The sequence below is a fragment of the Hylobates moloch genome, unplaced genomic scaffold (genome assembly GCF_009828535.3).
Source record: "Hylobates moloch isolate HMO894 unplaced genomic scaffold, HMol_V3 SCAFFOLD_1, whole genome shotgun sequence".
Lineage (NCBI taxonomy): Eukaryota > Metazoa > Chordata > Mammalia > Primates > Hylobatidae > Hylobates > Hylobates moloch.
Window position 1 is genome coordinate 13,587,097 of NW_026652276.1, and position 27,308 is coordinate 13,614,404.

The 27,308-nt window shown below is 36.8% G+C and overlaps 1 protein-coding gene across 5 annotated transcripts in view; it reads left to right on the top strand.

The window, feature by feature from the left end:
- SPHKAP (SPHK1 interactor, AKAP domain containing) overlaps window positions 1–27,308 on the top strand; it is a 194,594-nt gene that overhangs the window by 19,729 nt on the left and 147,557 nt on the right. For 3 of the 5 annotated variants that reach the window (XM_032754081.2, XM_032754077.2, XM_032754084.2), the window contains exon 2: window positions 13,802–13,880. The exons of the other annotated variants lie outside the window; for them this stretch is intronic. In XM_032754081.2, coding sequence (XP_032609972.1) covers window positions 13,802–13,880 — 79 coding nt within the window. The remainder of the gene's footprint in view (window positions 1–13,801; window positions 13,881–27,308) is intronic. 5 annotated transcript variants of the gene reach the window in all.

Genomic DNA, 27,308 nt, shown 5'->3' on the forward strand with positions numbered 1-27,308 from the left:
CATCTGAAGAGTTTCTCATTCTGGAGATCAACCTGCTTCTCCAACCTCATTTGTTTGGAAGGACAGTACACAGAAGCAGCAAACCTCAGCCTCTGAAGGGGCCCAATTCCTGACTCTACATGGCTCAAGGGCTATTTCTTAGCAAAGAATATGTATAGGTTACAACCAACATCTATCAAAAATAAAAACAAAGCAAATTCCTAGTAATTGGTAAATGTCTTCTATTTTCTATTGACTCCTTCCTCTGGGCCATGATTTTTTTGTTAATAAATTGTACTTCTGAAGGAATATGAACTTGAACCATGCTCTGATTTAATAACACAATAGATAGAAAGCCTAGGAATATTTCTGAATCTAGTACTGGCAGTCCTATAAACAAGGCATTTCAACTGATTGCCACATACTTAATAGGACATAAAAGCTTGGAGTCCAAGGTGGCAAAAACAAACAAACATTTCAATCAAGGGCAATTCGTAAGAGTGGATTAGATGTAATGTAGATTTGTACTTCTAAACAAACATCTATTTTATTTTATTTTGTTTTAAGTTCCGAGATGCATGTGCAGGATGTGCAGGTTTGTTACATAGGTAAACGTGTGTCATGGTGATTTGCTGCACCTATCAACCCACCACCTAGATATTAAGCCCAGCATGCATTAACTATTTTTCCTGATGCTCTCCCTGCCCCCACCCCTATGACAGTGTGTATTGTTCCCTTCCCTGTGTCCACGTGTTCTCACGGCAAAGCTCCCACTTTTAAGTGAGAATATGCAGTGTTTGGTTTTCTGTTCCCTGAGCAAATATCTTATGAACACTTTTTTCTTCATTGATGGCTGAAACTCATGTAGCAAATGAAAATATCATTGTTTCTAGATTGGGCCAACTCAGTAGCCTCCCACTTACATCTACTCTGAACACCTCAAAGGTCTCATATGAGCTCACCTTGTCTTCCTATCCAGGCTTTTCCTGACTTTCACATTCTCTCACTGTCTATGCAGTAGCTAGACTGACCTACTTTTAGTTATTCCTGTCCACTGGGTCTCTTCACCTAGCTAATTCCTGTTCATCCATTATAAGCCAGATTCCCAGTGAAGCTTTCCCTGGACTTCCTTTACTAAGTCAAATCCCTGCTAAGTGTCAGTGCCTCACAGTTCATGACACTTATACATTTGTATTTGTTTATGTGATTATTTGTTTAACACCTGCCTTATCCACTCACTGTGAGCTTGTTGAAAGGAAGATTCATCTAAGTTTTGTCACTCTTGCATCTACAGCGCCTCATCGCATTTGACACAATGTCAGATCTAACAAATGTTTGTTAGACAAATAAATGAAACATAAATGTTATCTGGGCCAAGTTTACCTGTGAGTGCAGAGAACTTAGATGCTAATATCTTATTTGGAAGGCCAAGAAAGTCAGTATAAGGAAAGGAACACTGAGTCCAGAGCACTGAAAGTAAGTATTTATTAACTCACAAATATGCAGAGGTTTAAAATATGTTGAAAAAGTTCACCTAAAAGCAGTCATTGTCCCATCAAGTATCTTTGATTGGTGAGATGATTTAGCTGTGTCCCCACCCAAATCTCACCTTGAATTGTAGTTCCCATAATCCCCAAATGTCATGGGAGGGATCTTGTGGGAGGTAATTAAATCATAGGGGCGGTTACCCCCATGCTGCTGTTCTCATGATAGTGAGTGAGTTCTCACAAGGTCTGATGGTTTTATAAGGGGCTTTTCCCTCTTTGCTTGGCACTTCTCCATCCTGCCATCATGTGAAGAAGGACATGTTTCCTTCCCCTTCTGCCATGATTGTAAGTTTCCTGAGGACTTCTTCAGCCATTTGGAACTGTGAGTCAATTAAATCTCTTTCCTGTATAAATTACCCAGTCTCAGGCAGTTCTTTATAGCAGAGTGAGAACAGACTAATACAATTGGTATATAAAAGTTTACCCCTAACCAAGTAAATATATTAAAGTATTTCGTTGAGAAGGTACTCATAGATCTAGCTAAAGAACATTTAAATTTTATAATCATGGGGAAGATGGACATGATTGGTACAGTGTTCCACCTCCCCTGCTTCCATGCCGGATTCCACTGACAGCATCAATTCTCAGGTTCATTGAAAACACCAAATTAAGCTGAACTTCCTCCACTGTAATTTGTATTTTGGCTGGTTTCTGTCTTCTTCAAAGTGATGGAGGTTTTTCTGTTAAAGACCTTGTTTGGCAGCTGAGGGTAGGGAATGTCAGGTTCCCTTGACTTCCTCTCCAAATGAACAAGAAGCTCCTGGCTCCAGGCTCCTAGCCCCAGACCAGATTCCTAGTAGCAGTCAACAAACCACAGATTGGTCTGGAGGGAGATTGCAAAGATGCCCTCACATAAAAATTAGTTCCACAGAGATAGTGATGATGACACAGAGGCAAAATACATAGTTCTCTGTGGTGAGAAACTAGAGCAGAGAGGAAGGGAAGGGCTTGATTATTGAAGCCCCCTGTAGTCTATAGAAGATGACCTTAATATGTCCCTCAGTTTGGCCAAACTTCACATATACTTCCTGACTCTAGGCCCAGACCTCTATTTTCTTAAAGGAGTTTCTCTAGAAAATGTGTAACTGTAAGTTATTTCTTTAACCTGTTGTGATATAAATCCTTTTAAAAGCCTCTTTTCAATTTTTTTTTCAGCCTATGTCTATGTGTTTGTTTGTTTGTTTGTTTGTTTGTTTAATACTTTAAGTTTTAGGGTACTGTCTTTCTTTAAAGACCCTGGAGCCACCTCCTTGAAATGCAAACATGCAGGGAGATAACACCCCATCTCCCAGTTTCTGTGGGAGGGTAGGAGCCTAACTTCCGTAGGTGCGTTGTTTCCAGTTGTAGTTTTGCAAGCCCCTCCTCTCATGAAGATATGAGAAAGTTTACTTTTCCTTTAGATAAGGCCAGTTAACAAATACAGATGGCCTATGGTTTTCATTCTTACCCCCAACCCTGCTCTTAAAAACTCCCCTGCTCTTTGTTTAAGCAGAAATGAGTTCCATTTCCTATTTAAGAAATGGAGTTCTCCTCCATTGCAATAGCCTCGAATAAAATCTTTCTTATCCATTTAACTTTGGTGCAATTTTTGCCTTCACACCATATTTAGGAACCTGGACAGTGTCTGAGTTAGTAGAGGCAGGGTGGGACAGCAGGGGAGAGCTCAGACAGGGGAGAGGATGGACCCTACAGTCCAGACCGGAACCCTGACTCCATCACAGCCCATTGGTAAATTACTTCATCCATCAGTCTTGGTTTCTTCATCTCTGCCACATAAGGAGGGATTGAATCCATTCAGTGATATTAAGAACAGAAAGAAGGGGATGGAATGCAAGACATATTTGGAGAGAAAAATTGGAAGTATTTGATATTTGACTGGGGTGAGGGAAAAGAGATTCAAGGGTAAATTCAATTTTTCTTTAGTTTAGATAACTTGGGCTAATTGTAATGCCAAAAAATGAGCAACAAAGTCCTAGGGAAAGGCAGAGCAGACTGAAATAAGTTGTATTTGAAATAGATGTGAAATATATAGACGTAGCCATCCAACAGGCCATTGGGTATTCAAATCTGAAGCTCAGGGGAAAGATCTGCAGTGAGAATATAAATCTAGACTGAAAATCTTAGAGGTATGTGATCACTTAGGTGAATTGGTTAAGAATAGCTCTCCCTTTTTCATTCCCAATTCTATTCTTCTTGAATTTTGAATCTTTTTACATTTTTCTTATTTTCCCAGTGGGCCCCAATTTCACTCCATAGAATTGGCCAGAGAATTCAGTGTCTAAGACTTTGACCTTTCATACTCCAAGGACACAACATAAACTTGTCTCTGGTTCTTCCCACTCCTGGCTACTTTAACCACTTTCAGACTGGAGCTGGGATGTAATTGCTCTCTTGGCACTACTCTAAGAGGTAAAATCACATAGACTATGCTAAAAAAAAAAAAGAGAGATAAGTAAATTACAATCACAATTATCTTATATATGTGTATTGTATTTTCACACAGCCTCTCTGGTCTTAAAAAGAGCAAAGTGGGTAAAGAATGCAGATAGTGGAAAATTTGGGCAGTAAATTGGAGTTGTTTGAATGTATGGTCAACATTGAACAGAATGCTGATGAATTTCACTGAATAATGGCTCAATTCTCCATGCTGCTTTGCTTGAGTGCACAGTCATGGAAGAAATGAATCTGTGTGTTGTCCATTCTGCTGCACACTTCTTGACCTTTTCCAAGTGTGTCAGTCACAGTGAGCTTCATTAAGCTTGACATGCTGTTGTGCCCCTGGCATTTCCACATTGGTCTCATGCATTCTACAGCAGGCTAATAACCATGGCTTAATAAAAAGTAAAACTATCTAAAACTTGGTGCCTTGTTTTCTTGGTGACTTTTTTTTAAGACTCATAATGATCCAACTTAAACAAAACAACTACTACACCTCTGTGGCCACCTAAACAGTCTGAAAATATTTCACCCTCCGTGTTTTGCTTCTAAAACTCTCCAATGAAGGCATTTCCTGCAATTGTAAAACAGACTCATGTACTATCCCTTAGCTTTCTTCCGTAAGCTTCCCTGCAAAATCACACCTCCTTTACTCATACTCATACTCATAAACCAAGGTAGTAGAAGTGCCTGCAATGAGACAAATAGACTCAGAATCCCTCTGAAAGAGAAGTCTATTAAAAAAATGACAACTAAAAAGGAGGAATAACAGGTGTTCTATTGCTAATTATCCAGCTGCTCCATTCCATTCTTATTAATTGGGTCCTGCCTTTTTCTTTTTTGAGGCTATGAGTAGAAAACCTTGGAATATTCAGATATACATTCAATATTTCAGATTATTTGAATCTTTATTTCCATGATATTCAATATTCACCTCTCTGGAAACATGTAATTTACTTTTGGTGCTGTGTAGGCAGTATTTTGTAATGGAAAAATCCCAAGGCATAAAATTGAAAGACCTGGGTTTTAAGAGCATATTCTATGACCTACTGTGTGACTTTGGCAACATTAGTTGACTACGAATGTGTTTATTAATGTTTCCTGACCTGATTCTTATTATTTGTGTACAAACTATCAACTTATGTGAAAATATTTACAAGAGTAATATTCAAATGTTATTTTCCTTCATATCTTACATATTTTACTTTTATTTATTTTATTGCTTTTCTGTCTCTCTTCTCCAGTACAACATAAACTCCATGAAGGTAGGGATGTTTGTCTGCTTTATTTACTGCAGTATCTTGAGCTCCTTGCACAGTGCTTGCTGTCCAGTAGCTGTATTAATCTGTTCTCAAGCAGCTAATAAAGACATACCTAAGACTGGGTAATTTATAAAGGAAAGAGGTTTAATTGATTCACAGTTCCATATGGCTGGGGAGGCCTCACAATCATGGCAGAAGGCAAAGAGGAGCAAAGCCACCTCTTAGATGGTGACAAGCAAAGAAGGCATGTGCAAGGGACCTCCCCTTTATAAAGCCATCAGACCTCGTGAGACTTAGTCGCCATCACAAGAACAGTACAGAAAAGACCCACTCCTATGATTCAATTACCTCTCACAGGGTCCCTCCCACAACACATGGGAATTATGGGAGCTACAATTCAAGATGAGATTTGGGTGGGGACACAGCCAAACCATATCAGTAGCTATTTGTTGAAAGAATAAAAGAATGAACATGCATACAAATTTCTACTTGGTTTTACAATTGCTTAGGAAGGATTATGTTCTTTCTGATTGTTGTACTTTTAAGTTGTTTATGGAACTGTTAACAAATCATTAGAAAGACATCCCATTTTGATTGAGTGTTTAAGGAGAAATGAAATGCTTGTGTATTTATAGAAGACTTTACCTCAAAAAATGAGGAGCTTAGAAATAAATTTGAATCAGTGACAAGAAGGCCCGGGACATATAACCATGATGATTTATTGTTGCACTGGTAATTTTGCTTAAAGCAATAAACTTCATTCCATCTACAGTGGAGAAGAATTGAGCCAGTACATTAGGAACACTAATAAAAATAAAGCATCCTCTCAGTTCCTGTGGCTATTCTATCACAATTGGAATGTAACTACATGTGAAACATATATGTCGGATTTGGGGGTCAATTTTAATGTCAAAACTAGAAGTATATATAAAAGATCTTATTACAAAGTAGGTCTTGAGGGAAAAATAAAAGAGTCTTGTTCTCTTAGTTGGCACATCTTAGTTTAAATCCTTCACAAGGGAAGACATTTCTAACCACAATGCTCTTCTATATAGGACACATTCAGTTCCACTCTGCCTAGAAGCTGGCTAATAAACTGGATGGCCTGCTGAGCTTTCTCCCTGAGCTACAACAAACACCAGCTCCTAAATTTTGAGGTTTTTCTTTGCCCTCTTTGCTTGCATCACATAGAAGCTCTCTTGCCTGTTTGCAACTATAATTTGCAATAAATATTACATTTACAGGATTTCTCTCAGAGACATATGTATAGCACTTTTGGACATTTTAGGAATAAGAGAATCATTGTTTTAAAGTACTAAGATGCCTGGAAGTCTCTTTACATAATCACCATAGTTGGACTTGCTCACGTTTTGCTCTTAGTTCAGTTTTCTCAGTGGCATCTAATGAGGCAACAGCATAAACCTGCTGTGCCAATGGCTAGATTGTCCTAATAATGATGAAACACCTCATCTGCTCAGCCTCAGGAAAATTTCATGCTCTGCTTCCTCCAGAAAAGATGAAATGTGTTTTCCAAGAACAAGTCAAAGTTTCTTGAACCTTGGCTATTTGGAAATATATGGAGTTTTAAAACCTGAAACACATACTTATATTATATTTGGTTTATGGTCTTCTTAGTGAGTAAACTTTTTCTGTTTTTATGATTTATATGGGGCATAATGCTTAAGGTTGCCATTAATAATAGTTGCATATAGGTTATGGCTGTTTAATTATCTCCATTTCAATTATTTTATTACTCAATTACTTTATTAACGATCTACCTTTAGCAAGCAAATAATTCGTACTCCATGAACTTTTGTCTCACCCAAAAAAAATGAACAGTGGTAACTGCTGAATGAATAAAAAGGGTAATCATTGTTAACCATTAAACAGACGTACTGGTCCCATCTCAGGTATTGATTTCATCTTCTGAAAGAAAATGAATTGAGCAAAGGTACAGCTAGGAACTAAATAAGAAAACTTTCAGTGAAACCACAATAATTGAGATTAACTTGGATGAAAAAGTATAATTAAACACCTTGCTAAATGCCTAATGGTACCTGGGAAATGCATTGTAATTAGAAATATAACTTACACAAAAAGGAGGAATGTTGCTGTACCATTTTTTAAAAATGGTTTTCTTGGGTGAGTTAAATAATAACCCTTGTGAATGGGTAATGGGCTTAAAAATAGTTTATTTACGGCTGGGCGAGGTAACTTAAGCCTGTAATCCCAGCACTTTGGGAGGCCAAGGTGGGCGGATCACGAGGTCAGGAGATCAAGACCATCCTGGCTAACATGGTGAAACCCCGTCCCTATTAAAAATACAAAAAAAAAAAAAAATTAGCCGGGCATACTGGCGGGCACCTGTAGTCCCAGCTACTCGGGAGGCTGAGGCAGGAGAATGGTGTGAACCCGGGAGGCAGAGCTTATAGTGAGCCTAGATTGTGCCACTGCACTCCAGCCTGGGCGACAGAGCGAGACTCCATCTCAAAATATATATATGTATATATAAATATATACATATATAGTTTATTTACAAATTTTGCAAAAATAGAATTTAATAAGTAATATTGACTATTCTAATTTCTAAAGTGCTGTCCAAATTAAAACTACCATTCTTAACTAATTTTTTTCTTCAAATATAAAAACTAAGGGGAATCCTATAAAATCTCCCTAATATTCTTCACAAGTTAAGAATGTTTTCAATGTTGATTTGGCTCATATACTTTTTTTTCATGAAATGGAAAATGCAGGTATGTTTTCCCCTTGTAAGCGCAATGTCTTTAAACATTACAGTTTAGGACTTACATGAAGATTTGCATTTTGTCTGTCGTTTTATTAATTATTTATTTATTTATTTTTGGTTGAATTTATGTGAGAAAAGAGAAAGTAGATGGTTGATTCTATTTTTCATTTTTGCATCTCATTCTAAAACCTGATCGTTTTTAAGTTACTTTTTTAACTGAGTGAGAGTGAGGAGTCATCAAAGATTGACATCCTATTTGCCATTCTTCCCTATCCAACTACTTCTGATTCTTTCTGGGAAGCTTTTCAGGCAATAGGCCAGTTCTGTCTAATTTAGTCTTTTCTGCTCACAAATATTATTAAGTCTCTCTTATGCTATCCACATTTTTCTTTAAGCCTGCTGGTGTTATCCTTCTCTGTGTTTTTCCCAACACTGTCAGATAAATGTTAAATGCCTGTGAATTTCTGTTCCAGAAATATGACAAAATTATTCATCAGTCCTCTTGCTGAAAATGACTAAAATTGCAAAAAAAAATTTTTTAACATTTTTAAAGTATTGAAAAATTGATAAGAAAATAAGGAATTACCGGCTAAATATCATCAGACCACCAAAGATAAACAGAAAATCTTAAATATCAGCCAGAATAAAAGACACATGACCTTTTAAAAAAATAACTAGACTCATACTTGACTTCACAGAAATAACAATGGAATTCCAAAGTTAGTAAAGTGATACTTTCAACATGCTGAAGGAAAATAATCGCAGTTTAGAATTCGGTATCAGTGAAGAGATCTTGCAAGAATAACTAAAGATATTTTTATATAGACAAAAACTGAGAAAGTTACTTCTCACTGAAGAATATTACACAGGATTTACTTCAAGCCAAAGAAAGACAATCTCAGATATGATGTCTGAAATACAAAAAGAAATAAAGAATGAAGAAAGTTTTAAATATTCAGCAAATCTAAGCAAATAATGATTGTATAAAACAATATTAATAATAACCTATGGGGTCAAAAATAATAAAAATGTAGGCAATAATGTAAGTTAGGAGGGTGCATTAGTCCGTTTTCACACTGCTGATAAAGACACACCTGAGACTGGGTAATTTAAAAAGAAAAAGAGGTTTAATTGACTCACAGTTCCATGTGGCTGGGGAGGCCTCAAAATCATGGTGTAAGATGAAAGGCACATCTTACATGGCAGCAGACAAGAGAGAATGAGAACCAAGTGAAAGGGGAAACCCCTTATAAAACCATCAGACCTCGTGAAACTTACTACCACAAGAACAGTTACAGGGGAAACTCCCTCCATGATTCAATTATCTTCCACTGGGTACCCCCTCCAGAGACATGGGAATTATGGGAGCTATAACTCAAGATGAGATTTGGGTAAGGACACAGCCAAACCACATTAAGGGAGTTAAAATGTTCTAAGATCCTTGTATTTACCAGGAGGAGGATAAAAATGTTAATTAGTTTTAGAACATGATAAGGTAAGTATACATATTATATTTTTAGGATAACTACTAAAAGAAAAAAAAGAAGGTATAACTTCCACACTAGGCCAAAAAATAATAAAACTTGATTAATGAACTGAAGAAAGAATATAAAGAAGAGATGGGATCGGAGGAAAGCAGACATTAAATGGACCCAAATATATCAGCAGTTACATTAACAGTAAATGAACTAAATGCTGCAAATAAAATACAAAGATTATCAACTGGATTTTTTAAAAAATTAAACAAAGTAAGACATATTTAAAACATGAAATACTAATAAGTATGGAAAAATATATATCATCCAATGGCTAACCAAAGAAAACATTCACCTGGGCAAAATGAACTTTAAAACAGAAAGACATTGCTAGAAATAAATTATAATGGTAAAGGCCTACATTGCCAGCAAGATATGTTAAGTTTCTATTCACCTAATAAAATTCCCTCAAAAATAAAATAGCAAAATCAAACAGAATTACAAGAAGAAATTATTCAAAAATTCAAGGACTTCATGTCTAAAACACCAAAAGCAATGGCAACAAAAGCCAAAATTGACAAATGGGATCTAATTAAACTAAAGAGGAAACTACCATCAGAGTGAACAGGCAACCTACAGAATGAGAGAAAATTTTTGCAACCTACTCATCTGACAAAGGGCTAATATCCAGAATCTACAATGAACTCAAACAAATTTACAAGAAAAAAACAAACAACCCCATCAAAAAGTGGGCAAAGGACAGGAACAGACACTTCTCAAAAGAAGACATTTATGCAGCCAAACAAACACATGAAGAAATGCTCATCATCACTGGCCATCAGAGAAATGCAAATCAAAACCACAGTGAGATACCATCTCACACCAGTTAGAATGGCCATCATTAAAAAATCAGGAAACAACAAGTGCTGGAGAGGATGTGGAGAAATAGGAACACTTTTACACTGTTGGTGGGACTGTAAACTAGTTCAACCATTGTGGAAGTCAGTGTGGCGATTCCTCAGGGATCTAGAACTAGAAATACCATTTGACCCAGCCATCCCATTACTGGGTATATACCCAAAGGACTATAAATCATGCTGCTATAAAGACACATGCACACGTATGTTTATTGCGGCACTATTCACAATAGCAAAGACTTGGAACCAACCCAAATGTCCAACAACGATAGACTGGATTAAGAAAATGTGGCACATATACACCATGGAATACTATGCAGCCACAAAAAATGATGAGTTCATGTCCTTTGTAGGGACATGGATGAAACTGGAAAACATCATTCTCAGTAAACTATCGCAAGGACAAAAAACCAAACACCGCATGTTCTCACTCATAGGTGGGAATTGAACAATGAGAACTCATGGACACAGGAAGGGGAACATCACACTCCGGGGACTGTTGTGGGGTGGGGGGAGGGGGGAGGGACAGCATTAAGAGATATACCTAATGCTAAATGACAAGTTAATGGGTGCAGGAAATCAACATGGCACATGGATACATATGTAACAAACCTGCACATTGTGCACATGTACCCTAAAACCTAAAGTATAATAATAAAAAAATAATAAAATAAAATAAAAGAACTTTGAAGATTTGTATGTCACAACCAGCTTAACTTAATGTACCTATATAGAATACTACAACCAAAACCTTTAGAAAGTATGTAACATTTACAGAAATTGGCCATGCATAGTGGAGAGTAAAGCAATTCTCAACAAATGCCAAGGAGTAATGTCATGTGAAACATGTTATCTGAGTACAATACAATTCAACTAGAAATAAAGACAAATTGAAAATTTCTAAATGGATAAAAAATTTTAAATACCCTTTTACTAGCATACAGAACTACAAAACTGTAATGAAAAGTAGAAAGTAATTTGAATTTAAGGATAATAAAAATTCCACATTTCAAAACCTGTAGAATGAAGATAAAGCCATTTTAAGAGAAAAGCATATAGCCCTAAAAGTGTACTTTTTTAAAAAAAAAGGCTAAATATAATACTAAATATAATAAGCACCTATTCTCTGAGATTTCCAAAACAACAACAAAATAACTCCAAAGAAAGTAAAGAAAGGAAATGATAATAAGACCTGAAATTAATACAAGAAAAAATAACCAGCCTTGTAACAGAGTGAGATCCCATCACTACAAAACAATTTTTTTAAACTATCTATGCATGGTGGTGCTTACCTGTAGTGCCAACTACTGCGAGGCTGAGGTATGAGGATCGCTTGAGCCAAGGAGATCGAGGCTGTGATGAGCCATGATGGCACCACCGCACTGCAGCCTGGGCGACAGAATGAGACCCTGTCTCCAAAAAAAGAAACATAGACTATGGAGAATAAATGAATCAAAAGTTGGTTCTTTGAAAATACAAATCAAATTGACAAATGCCTGGTATCCTTAATTTTAAAAGAGGGGTGGAAGCCCATAAAACAATGATAAAAATGAAAAAAGTAAACATCATTATAGATATTACAGACAAAAGTATTATGAATAATATAACATTATTAAAATGTTATGCTGATACATAAAAATAAGATTTAGATAAAACAGGCAATTTTGAGTACAAATATAACTTACTAAAGTAACTCAAGAAGAAATGGAAACCACGAATAGTCTATAGACATTAATTTGATTCTGTGATCAAAAACCTTCCAACAGAAAATTTCTTCTCCCAGATAGCTTTACAGGAGAATTCTGCCAAATATGTGATAAATAGGTAATTCCAGTAGTGTACAAATTCTCCCAGCAAGTAGAAAAACAGAAATGTCCTGAATTAGCTTGACAGGGGAACAAAGGAAATATAGCAAGTCTCATTCATGATCAGAGGAATAGCTGCCCAACCAAAGTATTAGAAAGTTGGGTTCCACAACGTGTGAAAAAGATAATATTGTTATAAAACTGAGTTTATCTCAGGAATTCAAGCCTGGTTTAACATTAGAAAATCAACTATTATAATCAATCAAATTAACAAATAAAATTAAAGCACTAGAAAACCACAGACAGACAAGAACTTCCTTAACTTAATAAACAGTATCTACAGAAACCTATAGCAAGCATAATACATGGTGGTACAACTTTAAGGATTTTTGCATTACTCTATTCAACATTTCCTGAAGGTCCTAGCCCAAGCAGTAAAGCAAAAATGAGAAACAAACAGTAAAACATTTAGAAAGGAAGAAACCAAATCTGAGCATTTCCTGTTTATTTGATTGTGCACATAGAAAATCAAAAATAATCTGCAGATAAATTATGCATTATTAGACTGAACAAATAAATTTAGGATGGTTGCTGACTATAAATCAGAAAATTTACATGAATAATATTTTTTCATATGAGTCACAAACAAAAAGGGAAAATTTTAAAAAGGAAACCATTTATAATGCTATCAATAAATATGAAATTTCTAGGAGTAAATCTAAAAAAAGCATGCAAGACCTTTCCAGAGAGAATTATAAATGGCTTAGATTGGAGATCCTCTTCTGTGACTACAGATGGTTGCTCCTTCATCCCTAGTGCTCTCTTCCCCAATCCCTCCACACAAGGCAGGTATCCTGCCTTTATGTCTCTGATATTGTACTACCTTCTCTGGCATTCTCATTCACAAGGTAAAACTGTATTGAATTGTAATGATTTACCAGTGACTATCAGGCAATGAGATGCAAAGATAATTTCGCTGACTACATCTTATTCACTTCTTGCTTCTATATACATTGATATTATTGATTTTTTCATAATTATAATGACTTTTTAGCTTTTGAGATTTGAAGTAATATCCTATTGATCTGCATGATTTGCATTGCAAAAAAGAACCAGAGCATGCCTTACAGGTGAGCTTTGTGTAGAGACTTAGTTAAAGTAAACAAGTCATACAAAAAGCTGAAATAAATGCTCATAAACTATGTGGTCTTAAAATTCTCTCTACTAGAATATTAAGCCTGAGAAACACAAAGTGTGTTTCTTACCCAGATATTCACAAAACAAATTGGAAGGCCCTGAAAGTTTTAACCACATGATGTAAATTACCTTTTTAATGCATCAATTATATGAAGCTCGATCAGATACAAATCCAGTGTATTACCCAAGACAGATGATATCTGGAAATAATCTGCAAACTTTCAACTCTTTCCTGAGTTTTAACAAAATTATTACATCCTCACCATCTAGCTACTTGTGTTCTTTTTAAAACAGCATGGTGAGATCTGCATCTTTCCTCTTAAATAATACTAAAACTTCTGTTTCTTTTTTTCCCCCTACCCTCTCCTCTCTTGCTTCCTCTCCAAATCTGCTGGTGTTTGTAACTCCCTTATTGTGGGTGTGGTCCTCTCCGTCAGCCATGTGGGTAGTTGAACCAAACTCACCTACCTGCCTCTCTGCTGCCTTGCCCACCAGGAGACACTCCCAGGAATCCAGGTTGGTTGTGGGGTGTGGGGTGTGGGGTCCAGGGAATTACAAAGCCAAGTCGTGATTAGAGCCTCCTCTTCCATTCCAGCATCCCATGAGCCCTCTGGGATCCCGGGTCTCAGGTTTTGGCCCTGCCCTTGCAAGCTTCCTTGTTTAGGGAACTTCAGCCAGACAGCAAACTGTGCTGCACACCTTACCCCTTCTTTACTATCAAATTTTACCGATTCTGTGTGATCCTACTACCTTCAACTAGCTTAGATGACTGTAAGGAATTAGGGATTTCAGCACAAGACTAGACAGGTGGCAGACATTTTCAATTAGGCAGAGTATTCCTCATTCCTCAAATGTCAAAAGGTGGATGGTTTTCTACTTGCATGGAAACCTAGGACTGGTGGTGTGTTTGGGGGATACCCCTCAGTGACCCAAGTATCCCTCTTCTCTCAACAAGAGTAGCCATACAACCTGGTGCAGCCAGAGAGGCAGCTTCTTGTGCTAACCCTCACTCGTGTCTGCATTGCTCTTCTCTGGGCTCCAATATCTCAATAAAACCAGAGCCCCCCAAAGAAAAACAGTTCCAAAGACAGTTAGTATGGGACAAAAGTACCTTGTATTCTGTGAGGAAAACAGGGCGTCCAGGAAAGAGCACAGGCTGGAGTCAGTTTCGTCTACGTTCGGATTCCAAATTAAGCCTCTTGATTAAATGCAACTGAGTAAACCAAGTTGCACTTGATTAAGTGCAACTGAGTAGGTTCGGATTCCAAATTAAGCCTCTTGATTAAGTGCAACTGAGTAAATGCTAAGCCTGAGTCTCAGTCTCCTTAGAAATGTAACAGTCGAATAGCACCTCCCCTCCTGTGATGCTGTGAGGATTTAAAGTGGCAAATATAAAAATCCTGTCACAATGACTGGGGCAAAATAGGTGCTCTATAAAGTATGTTTATTACCATTGACTGAAGTTATCTCCCTTTGGTAACAACAAATCTTGTAAAGTGAATCATATGAGTCCCGTTTAACAGATGAGGAAACTGAAGCTCCGGGAGATTAAGGAATTTTCCCAAGGTCAAACTCTTAAAAGTGACAGTCGGGACCCAAGTTCCAGTCTTCTGACTTCTACATAGTAGCATCTTCACCACACCTTATGGCATAAGAAATTTTCAAACTTTGACGTATTTACATTAACTGCCAGTCTTCTCAGGTGGCATATATATTTAATGTGTAGATACTGTTATACATTGCCTCATTAATTCTACTGGTTTTAAATATTGCAATTGTAAACTATATCATCTTGTATTGATTTTTAGAAAACAGAAAATATGAGATTTCCACTCATGGTTTATATATATGATTTCTACTTATCCGATAGATTCACTAACATTGGTATCTCAGGACTATAGACTCTCACAGACAAAAGCATGGAGTTATAATTAAAAGTTCATCTTTACTAACTTACTTAAAGATAAATCACAAGATTTTTTAAGTGGTGCCATTATTGACCCTACCACATTTATGGAGCACTGACTAATTGTCAGGCATTGCCCTAAGTATATTGTGGAGTTCAGTAGTGAATCAGATATTTTCATCACAAGAACTAAATAACAAATTTAGAAATAAAATATGGCAATTTTAATTCAACTCCACCTAAATTGGAAAATCCCCCTTCAATCTAAAATGCAAATGTGCCTTAAGATGGAGATTGGTACATATTAACATTGAGGGGTGAAGATATACTTACTGAATTTTATTTTTATAGATATTGTCTCCAAGAGGAAGAAAATATCCAATTCTTTGTCAGATGCATAAGTAGCTTGCTGGCACTATTCACAATAGCTAAGACATGGAATGAACTTATATGCCCATCAATGACAGATTGGTTAAAGAAAATGTGGTACATATACACCATGGAATATTATGCAGTCATTAACAAAGAAAAGGTCATGTCTTTTGCGGGAACACGGATGGAACTGGAGGCTATTATCCTTAGCAAACTAATACAGGAACAGAAAAACCAAATACTGCATGTTCTCACTTATCAATGATGAGAACACATGGACACAAAGAAGGAAACAACAGCCAATGGTGTTAATTTGAGAGTGGAGGAGGAAAAGGAGCAGAAAAAATAACTATTGGGTACTGGGCTTAATACCTGGGTGCTGAAATAATCTGTATACAAACTCCCATGACACAAGTTTACCTATGTAACAAACCTTCATGTGTAACCCCAAACCTAAAATAAAAGTTAAAAAAAATAGTAATAAGTAGCTTGCTAGAGAATTTGTAGGACAGTGAAAATACTCTCACTCTGTTTAATACTATAATGGTGGATATATGTGTCGCTTTTCCAAACCTATAGAATACACAAGGCCAAAAGTGAGCGCTAATGTGAACTGTGGGCATTGGGTGATTACGATGTGTCAGTAGGGGTTCATCCATTGTAACAAATGTACCACTATGGTTGGGGATATTGACAATGGGAAGGATGTGTGTGGAGGAGCAGGGGGTACATGGGAACTCTCCGGACCTTCCTGTTAAATTTGCTGTGAACCTGAAATTGCTCTAAACATAGTTTTGAAAAAAAAGAAAACCAAACAATTTCTCTAATGCGAAAGGCAAAAACAAAAGCAAAAAAAATCTGAGGGGAGAAAACCTAAGATGAAAAATACATCTGGGATGTTTGTTATCCAGGGATCATGTAATTAAATATTTTCCAGGCCAATGATTGTAATGAAAAGGAGTAGGCTCACAAGCCACACTTTAGAGGGGTCCCGAGTTTGCCAGTTACTGCCCAGTGTAGCCCCATTTGCCACATTTTCCAGAGAAGACAGAAACTCAGTATTTTTTAGGTACATTCTTTCAGTCTTCAATTGTTAGCTAATTTAAAATATTTAACACTGTGCAGGCCAACATGGCTCCCGCTTTCTCAGTTCTGTTTATACTCTCATTGCTAAGTGTTTTTGATATAAAACTACTTCTATTTTAAGTTTACTATATTTTTATTTATAATTTTTAATATCTAACAAGCTGTACTTTTTAAAGTCCTAAAAGGAAAATGCATTCATGATGGGAATTTAAGTTAACTAAATTAAGTGGAAATAATGTATAATTGTAATAATAGAAACTCCAGGTACATTCTGGAGAACCATTCATTGAATCCTAATATGCCTGCCAAAATGAGAGCCAAAATCACCTGGGCAAGCTTAGCCTCCCAACCCTTTCTTAACGAATATTCTTTAATCCCATTTCAGCATGCTACATGTTTGCTTCTTCTTTAACAATTTTTCTACAGGCTTTAAATATTTTCTAAATATTCCCCATAATATATACTAAATGTATAGAAAATATAGAAAGGGACAAGAAATCCAATAAAGGGCTCAATAAATCCTGGAGTCCACTAAGGTACTTAAAGAAAAATGAAACCAGTAGTATTGGCCATTCTTACACATTAGGACATTAGAAGATACTGCTTTTAAGAGCATTCCTTGTTGTGGTATGATGATGTTGTTGTTTTAAACTATGTAAGAAACTCTATCCAGCCGATTCCAAGAGGTTTGGCTCTTGGTTTAAGTCTCGTTATCCAGAATCCGTGAAGTGCTCCATAGTCAGAGATATGGGGGCGGCAAGATATAGACTCATAAACAATTATCTGTGATAAAGGATCCTTCTCAGGCAGGACTAAAGCTTTTGCCATGGGATGTTATCTTTGGCTTTAAGGCAGTATTTGCTGGCTTTATTGGTCTTGTCGCTTTTTCTAGTCACATCAGTCCCCTTTACTATGGCAGCTAAATTATCTGTTATCTTTGGTGGGACCCATGACAACTCATCATCAAAGCAGTAACCTATATATTAAGACTGAAAATTTCATTTGATTTGAAAGGAAAGCATTATTTAATAATCAGAAAATTTCCTCAGAACTCTTATGTGTAATAGAATTTCACATTTCCTGTTTGTTCATTTCACATGCCTATTTGTTTATATGCACTAGATTTCAAAATATCTTTGTATCACCCATTTTAAAATAAAGAACTTTTTCTAGTCACAAAATAATATATATTAAATATATAAAAAATATAGAAAAGGGGCAAGAAAAAATATCACAAATAGCTACATTATCCAAAGATAGCTGCTATTAACATTTTCATGGTTCTATGTATATGAAACTATGTATGTATTTGTTTTAATGAACTCATTGATTCAACAAACATTTCCTGAGCATCTACGATATGCCAGGCATTATTCTTGGACTGGAACTACATCGTGGAAAACCAAAAAAGGTAAGTGCATTCATGAAATTTATAATCTGTAGGCCATGGGGTGGGAGCAGACAAGGACAGGCACATAAAATAAATAATAAACACAGGAAACAAATACATTCTATAGAACATTGGAACATCGTACTGATACTCAGAAAAATACATCAGGGTAGGAGAGACTGGGCAAACAGAGATAAAGAGCCCTGCGTGGCAATTCTAGTTAGGGGAGTCAGAGGAAGTCTCATTGAGAAGGTGACATTTGAGAAAGAGCTGAAAGAAATAATGAAGTAAGATGTGCAGATCACAAGGCACAGAGCATTTCCAGCAGAGGCAACAGTTAGGGAAGGCCCTAAGACAGCAACTGTGCCTGGCCTGTTTTAGGAACAGCAGAGAGGCCAGTGTGGCCAGAGTGATTTGATAGAGAAGGCAAAAAGACAAGGTCACAGAGGTAACAGAGGGTCCATGCATGCAGGACTTGGTAGTCCGTGGTAAGGACTTACAATTTTGCTTGAAGTAAAATGCAGAGCTTCTGCAAGATCTTAAGAACAGAAATGACCTGAATGTCTGGGCGTGGTGGCTCACGCCTGTAATCCCAGCACTTTGGGAGGCTAAGGCGGGCAGATCATCTGAGGTCAGGAGTTCGAGATTAGCCTGGCCAACATGGTGAAACCCTTGTCTCTACAAAAAAAAAAAAAAGCCAGGTGTTTTGGCTTGGCGTGCACCTGTAATCCCAGCTACTTGGGAGGCTGACGCAGGAGAATTGCTTGAACCTGGGAGGCGGAGGTTGCAGTGAACCAAGATCATGCCACTGCACTCCAGCCTGGGCGACAGAGTGAGACCCCCATCTCAAAAATTAAAATTTAAATTTAAAATTTTAAAAATTTTAAAAGAAAGAAATGACCTGAATGGACTTATATTTTTATTGTCATTATTATTATTTTAGAGACAGGATCCAGCCCTGTCGCCCAGGTTGGGGTGCAGTAGTATGATCATGGCTCACTGCAGCCTGAAACTCCTGGTCTCATGTGATCCTCACACCTCAGCCTCATGAGTAGCTGGGACCATGCCATGATGCCCAGCTAATATATGTATATACATATTATTTCGTTTCACCATCTGTCTGCATAAACAACTAGAAATCATTTGACAGCCTCATCCCTCAGAGATATGGGGGAGGCAAGATATAGACTCATAGACAATTATCTGTGATAAAGGATCCTTCTCAGGCAGGACTAAATATATATATATATTTTTTTTTTTTTTCATAGAGACAGGATCTCATTATGTTGCCCAGGCTGGTCTTGAACTCCTGGCCTCAAGCTATCCTCTTGCCTTGGCCTCCCCAAGCACTGAGACTACAGGCGTGAGCCACTGCACCTGGCCCAGTCTTATATTTTAATATTACACAGTGTAATAGTTACACATATCAATAGTTACACATATCAATAGTTACACAGTGTAATATTTTGCACTCACCTGTGTTCAGTTAACACGGGAACGTTTTCCCATAACATTTTTGAGGGCAAAGGGGCATCGTCTTCATGTCTGCATACTAACCTTATCAATGTACTTATTGGTGAACGTATTTCTAATGTTTAGGATTTTTTTTTCAATTAAGAATAACAAATTGAGTATCTCAGTGTGTAAGTCTTTTGTTTGGTGTCTATCATCTAAAATAGATTCCTCGTGGAAAGCATTGCTGACTAATAAGCATGCATGGATAAGAGTTGTGGAAAGTATGGGCAGGTGGTTTTCAAAAATGTCATATGAATGTGTACTCCCAGAAGCAACATGCAAAGCAACACTCTTTTTTTAACTTTTATTTTAGGTTGGGGGTACATGTGAAGTTTTGTTATATAGATAAACTCATGTCATGGCGGTTTGTTGTACAGATTATTTCATCACTCAGATATTAAGCCCAGTACTCAGTAGCTATTTTTCCTTGTCCTCTCCCTCCTCCCACCCTCCACCCTCCAAAAGGCCCCAGTGTGTGTTGTCCTCATCTAGGTGTCCGTATGTTCTTGTCATTTAGCTCCCACTTAAAAGTGGTAAAGTGCAGTATTAGGCTTTCTCTTCCTGGGTTCGTTTGCTAAGGATAATAGCCTCCAGCTCCATCCATGTTCTCACAAAAAAACATGATCTTGTTCTTTTTTGTTTTATGGCTGATAATATTCCAGTAACACATAATCTTTTTTTTTTTTTTTTGAGATGGAGTCGACTGCTCTGTTCCCCAGGCTGGAGTGCAGTGGCGCCATCTCGGCTCACTGCAAGCTCTGCCTCCCCGGTTCATGCCATTCTCCTGCCTCAGCCTCCCATCCAGTAACACCTTATTTTGATTAACAGAATACTATATGTTTTCTTAATTTCAGAGAGCAACAAAATTCATCCCTTCACTTATTTATCAACAAAGATTTCTTAAAATGTACACTCTGCCCGGCAGTCCCTGGGCACAACAGAATGGTGTACGCTTATGCTCTTCACATGCAGCTACGTTTCTTCTCTCTCCTCTTTTACTCCCCTTCGCTTCATTATACCATTTTCATATGACTGCCTTTAACTGTAAATGATCAACATGAACGTCTCAAGCCAGAGTCCCATTCCATGTCTAACCTTCAGTAACATTTCCTTAATTCAGTTCCATTTGGTGGTGTTTGTGATAAGTGAAGCAGGGCCTCCACAGAACCGTAACTCCCGGAATACCTAGAGGGGAGGATTTGCCAATCAAATTAAGAAGGCAAACAGAAAAAGAGAAATAGACATTAAATACAAATAGTTATTATATATTTTTAATGTAATCATTAATTTTTTTCCAGTAAAACTAACATTTTAGCAATACAACTACTTTTCTCTGGAGACACTTTCAATTCATGTTTTTCACTAATATCAGATTAGTCTTCTGTAAGCTTTAGAGCTTTGCTTTAATGATCTCAATATTTTCCCATGATAATTGATATAAAATTGTACGCATGAACAGGCTGCACCTTTGTATTGTCTTAGAATAATTGATTAAATTCTGTGTTCTCTTGGATTTAAAAAAAAACCTTTGTTATTCTTCATTTTATAATCTAATGTTAATAGTTAATAGTCAGCAGAAGAATAGGAATTTCTCATTGTATATGTTTTGGAATCCTAGCTCTAAGAAAAGTGTCACTATAATAAATATTTATGCAATTTATTCAAAAATGTGCATATATTAATGTTGAATATCAAAGTGTGCTGAAAACCTATCAAGGAGTAAATAGATTTACAGGACTTCATGTGGTATTATTTCTCAGTTTCATATTGAGTACTCACCTGTGCTAGGTGCTACATGACTCCTTTACAGGAAATAGCACCATGAAACCACCACAACAGTCTCATGACAAAGCTTCTATTATCATCTGCATTTTACAGATGAGAAAACTAAGGTTTAGAGAGGGTTGAGTAACAGATCCAACTCCATCTCTCTAGTAACTGGTAGAAATGGAATTTGCCCTTAGATTCTTGAATGCCAGCACACTAGGAACTGGCTTTATTTAGACTCATTTAGATGACATGGTCACAGAAGCAAAGAATTTAAAGGAGTGTTAGAGATCACAGTGGAAAATAACATGGTGTGGTGTTGAGAGCAGCAACTGAAATCTTAGGTCTGTTATTTGGCAGCAATATAATCTTGTTGTATTAGGCTGTTTTTTTGCTATAAAGAAATACCTGAGACTGAGAAATTTATCAGAAGAGAGGTTTAATTGGCTCATGGTTCTGCAGGCTATACAAGAAGCATAACACTGGCATCTGCTTCTGGGGAGGCCTCTGGAAGCTTACAATCATGATAGGAGACAAAGGCAGATTGGGCATATCACATGGCAAAAGCAGAAGAGAGCGAGAGGGGGGTGTCATCCACTTTTAAACAGCCAGGTCTCACAAGAAGTCACTCACTATTGTGAGGACAGCACCAAGGAGATGATGCTAAGCCATTCATGAGAGATCCACCCCCATGATCCAATCACTTCCCACCATGCCCCACTTCTAATACTGGGGATTATAATTCAACGTGAGACTTGGGAGGGGACACATATCCAAACTATATCACTTGGATTACATGTTAACCTTATCAATCCTCAGTTTCTCCTCTATAAAATGGGTATAATGAAATTAGTATGTAAAGCACACTATAGAGTGCTCAGCACCTGCTGTGCATTAAATGAGGGTAAATTCTGTTAGAAGTAGCATAAAGAAGATCATATATCAGAGTGAAGCACCTGCTCAAGTGGTTTGATGGAAGAACACAGGAATATGAAGCAATTATGGTAGCATACATTCTGAATGTCCCTGAACTACAGTATAGATTTAGCAGAATGCAGTGATACACATAGTGTGCTTTGACTATCTGAAAACTATATACCTCATTTTTTTTTTTTTTTTAGAAATAAATAACTCTAGGCCGGGTGTGGTGGCTCACGCCTGTAATCCCAACACTTCAAGAGGCCAAGACAGGCACATCACCTGAGGTCAGGAGATCGAGACCAGCCTGGCCAACATGGTGAAACCCCATGTTTCAATACAAAATACAAAAATTAGCCGGGCATGGTGGTGGGTGCCTATGATTTCAGCTACTGGGGAGGCTGAGTCAGGAGAATCACTTGAACCCAGGAGGTGGAGGTTGCAGTGAGCTGAGGTCATGCCACTGCACTCCAGCCTTGGCAAAAGAGCAAGACTATCTCAAAAGAAAAAGAAAAAAGAAAAGAAAAGAAAAGAAAGAAAGAAAGAAAAAATAAAAAAATAAAGAAATAAAGAACTCTAGGGATAAATATTTCTATAGTAACCATCTAGTGGTATTCACGTATAAATATGCACATATTCATGCAAAATTAACTTAGCAGCAGGAATGTGTACTTTCCATCTTACATTAAAATGATGTTTTTATACACATTATTTGTAGGACACACATTTTGAAAAAATTCCCCCATAGCCTTCATTAAAAAATGAAAGAGAAAGAGAAAAAGGCTAAGTCATCATGCTCACTTGCTTGATCCTTTTTCAGAATCAGGGATTATAGTTGGGGTCTTGGGAAAGCCTGAGATTGTGAAACAGCTTTTAAAGATATAAAACTAGTCAATCTATAAAGTAGTAATCAAACCATAGGAAATAACTTGTTATTGTCTCCTTAATGAGAGATAATATATCAATTTACAAAGCACAGATTGTTCAATAAGTGTGATTTTATATTGTTATATAATCTCCAATAATATTCTGTTTGGAAGTACAGCTGTTTTCTTACATTAGGAAGTTTACTATTTGATTGTCTTTTCTAATGTAATCCAGATATTTTATACAGTATCTGTTTAAAAAGAGATTTTACTGCATATATCTGATAGATTTAGAGTTGCCTAAATAAAAAAGCATTAATTGAACAATATTCAATGTAATGTTTTAGAGAAAACATTATATTGGCTATTGCTGAAAAAAGATTTCAGAACTGAAAATAGGGAATTTATCTACTGTTGGTATTTACAAATTATATCTCAAATGAAATAACAATACTAAATAGTGTCTTTGCTTTTCATCTTTTTTTAATAATCAAGATTGAATTAGAGGATAGCTAAATTTGAGGCCACTTTCTTCTAAGAATGGGATACTTGTTTTATGATTAATAATGAATGACCTGTTTATATTTTCTTTATTGCCACTTACCAATACCTCAAAAAGTGAAACCCAAACTCAGGTCTGCAACAACATTTTCACCAATCTGAAGACAAAAACTGTAATAAAATGTTTTCACCCATCTTTTCTTGAAAAGAAATATCCTTCATTCTTGGATAATACATCACAGTTTCTTGCTACACTGTTACAAAGCCCTTTATTTGAAGAATGATGGTTAAAGCAGAAATATAAGGGGTTTTCTTGAAGTTTATTTGGGAAAATAAAAGGCTGGGCCCTTTATAACATTATTCCTGCCATGCTTATTTTAATTTTACTGGTCTAGGAGATGAAGAAGTCTGGAATTTATTTTACAGCTATGAAGCCACCTTTAAGTATTGAAACAGGACATACAATGATGGCTTCTAAATATTTTCAAGGTTTGGTAATAGTTTCCTATGACACATTTTCTAAAATCCTACAGAATAAGTGAGAACTTTGTAGGTCTTTCAGCTACCAATGAGTTGGTGACATATTTAATTTGCATGAATGACATGACATGTCCAACCTAGGAAAGAAAGAAAAAAAACCAAACTTCTTACCTAGGAGATGAAACCAGAAAAATGTACACGGCAGTAAATGAAAAATTTTGCACTGGATACATATTTAAATTGTTAAAACAGATTTTATGCAAGCTATTGCAGCAGGAGAGAGAGCTGTCGGTGCAGAACTGAGGTTAACTCCTAATACAGCAGGGACAATTGGGGATTTATACCCCACAGGCAGAGTGAAGGCGTCAGGGTCAGTGAACAGAAAATTACTAAGAGGGGATGTCAACAGCAGGGGATTCTTACTAAACTGTCCTAACGAGGTGCTTACTACACAGGCCAAGGACTTAAGTATCAAAAGTGGGTGGATGAGGAAGTTGATCAGATATTTGGATGTGAGAATTCTTTCTAAGCTGACTTAGCAGGATCCTTCTCTACAGCTGGGCTCAGCAGGCCAAGGTCCAGGCCTAGCTGAGAAGATGTCTTAAAGGAGCTTGCCTAAAGTTTGGTCAAGAAAAGAGTCTTTGTCAAGATTGGTTAGAAGAGGAAGATAGGAGACACTAACACCTCACATAATGTTTAAAACAAGTCAGTTTTTGAAAAATTGACCTAAACCTCTGGGCTTCATGTAACAGGTAAATTACTTTGGGTAATTTAAGAGGGTAAAATAAGGACATTCACTTGAGAAAATTTTCATTTTGAACTGAAGTGAAGGCATATTTTAAAATCCTCTCAATTTTTGGTTGTCATACGTTGTTAAATTCATTTTAATGACAACATCTCAATTCGTTGCTCAAGATCTCTTCTGGTAGTTCTGAGTTTTAATTTTTTTTTCTAGTGTTGGGATTAAAGGATTTAATATAAAGCTCAAGAGTAGATATCCCTAATAGGGTTGAGACAATCAAATGAATTATAATTACTACATTTCACCAAGAGCATTCTTTAAGGAGGGAGAAGACAAGAGTGAATCTTAATCTTTTAGAATCTGTTAAAATGGTTTAACTTTACACTGTGTTTACTTGACATTTTAGCAAGCATAACAGCAGAATCTCTTTTCATTAGAACTATCCTGGGAAATTCTTTAAATTATCTTCTCAGATGTGGCTTATCTCACCATCTGTCAGCACTGCAGAAAATTTAGCATTAAATTCAAACACTTGTTTGTGCCTAATTTTTGAGGTTAACCAGGATGTTCAGAAAGATAAGAACAAACAACCTCAATAAGTGCTTGTTGGGCATCTCCCACTGACTGGCACTGTCTTGTGTCCTAAGTGATCCCCTGCCCTTTTAGAACTTACAGCCTAAACTGGAAAGAGACAAATATTACAGAATTGCATGCCTTTTGGACAAGTGCTAAAACAAGATATGGCTCAGAGTGCTGTTGGAATACACAAGAAGAGTGTCTCTCTCACTTCCTGGGTTGGAGTGGGGTGGGAATATGTGGGTGGAAACGAGACAGGAGCGTAAGTGTGTTTGTGTGTGCATGGGGCACTGGAGGTGTGTGGGAGAGGAGAAGTGGCCTCCTTGGCAGGGGGAAGAGAGAAGGGAGGTACCAGAGGTAATTTATAAGCTGAGACCCAAAGGATAGAGTAGGAATTATCAAGAAGGGAAGGTGGGGACTAGGTAGAATATTCCTAAATGAAGTAATATCATGAGGATATTACACCTAAACCTCTTTATCTCTATTTGCCCAATCTCTTTTACTCTGATCTATTTTTCTCAGTATCAGAATGGTGTCCCACAGGCAAATGGAAGGTTAATTCAATTTAATATGTTATGTAAGTGTTTCTCAAACTCTAATGGATGTATAAATTACCTGAGTTTAATGTCACTATGCAGATTCGGATTTAGTAGTTCTGAGTTTCTGGGTGTCTAACAAGCTCCCAAGTGACACCAGTGCTGCTGGTCCCTGGACCAAACTTTGCATCACAATATATAGACAGCTCAGTTTCCAGTAACTGGATACATCTCTCTCTAGGGAAGTAACTGGATATTCCCTAGTCTATTTTCACTATTGATGTGACCTACTTCTTCATACTGCATGAGTCACTGCAGTGGTAGCAGTACAGTGGCAACTTAGCATCTCATTTATTAATATATGAAATTGTTCTATAAAGAAAGCTGCTTTATGGAAGTCTGGTTTAAAATCACTACTTCCAATTTGGTTTTGTGCCTTCTTTCCCATGTTTATCTACATCCTCACTGAAACACACTTAACGGTTTCAGCATGGAACCAGTCTGAAAGGTTGTGCTTAATAAATATTGTCAACACTTGTCAAAATCAAAGGAAAATCTCCCAGGGAAGAATTTGCCGCCTTACCCATTAGGAGCAAGTTATAAAGCTGTACTGTATCTTGACAGCAATTCTTTTAATGTCAATTTCAGCTCATTTTGATAAATGTATGAGTTTCATATCACTGCCATCTCTGCCTCATCCTGTAACAGCAAATGTTCTGCTTCTCTAGAGATCAAGGACAGCATCATTGTAAATACTCTAAAAATTCTTTCTCCATCCAAAAGGTATGGGAACAGACTGGGCCATGTTGTAAAGTTACCTACTAGAAATGCACACTCACGTTACATGCTTTAAAACATAAGCCTACCTACATTTTCTTTGATATTAGGCATCATTAAAGTGATATACAATGTGTTTCACAAGATGCATTTGCTTTAAATATGGGTGCAGTGGAGTTGCATTACACTTGTCATCTAGTAATGCATTAACTTTTGCCCCACCATGTGACTCAACTTCTTCATTTAATACTCACAACGATGAACAACTACATATGTGCATATATATATAGTTAAATTTATTTATGAATGCTATACAGGCTTAGCATTAGAACAAATGGCATCAGCCTTGCGGGCAAGCAAAAAAACATTCTAATTCCCTTCCATACCTTCGTTTTCAACTAGGATTGTACAGTCACCTTAGAGGCAGAAAAACTTTCATACCAAGGTATCTGTAGGTAGACTTGTCATTACTTCCTTCTATTAGATGAGCTCAGCAGTTCTTAAACTTTTGG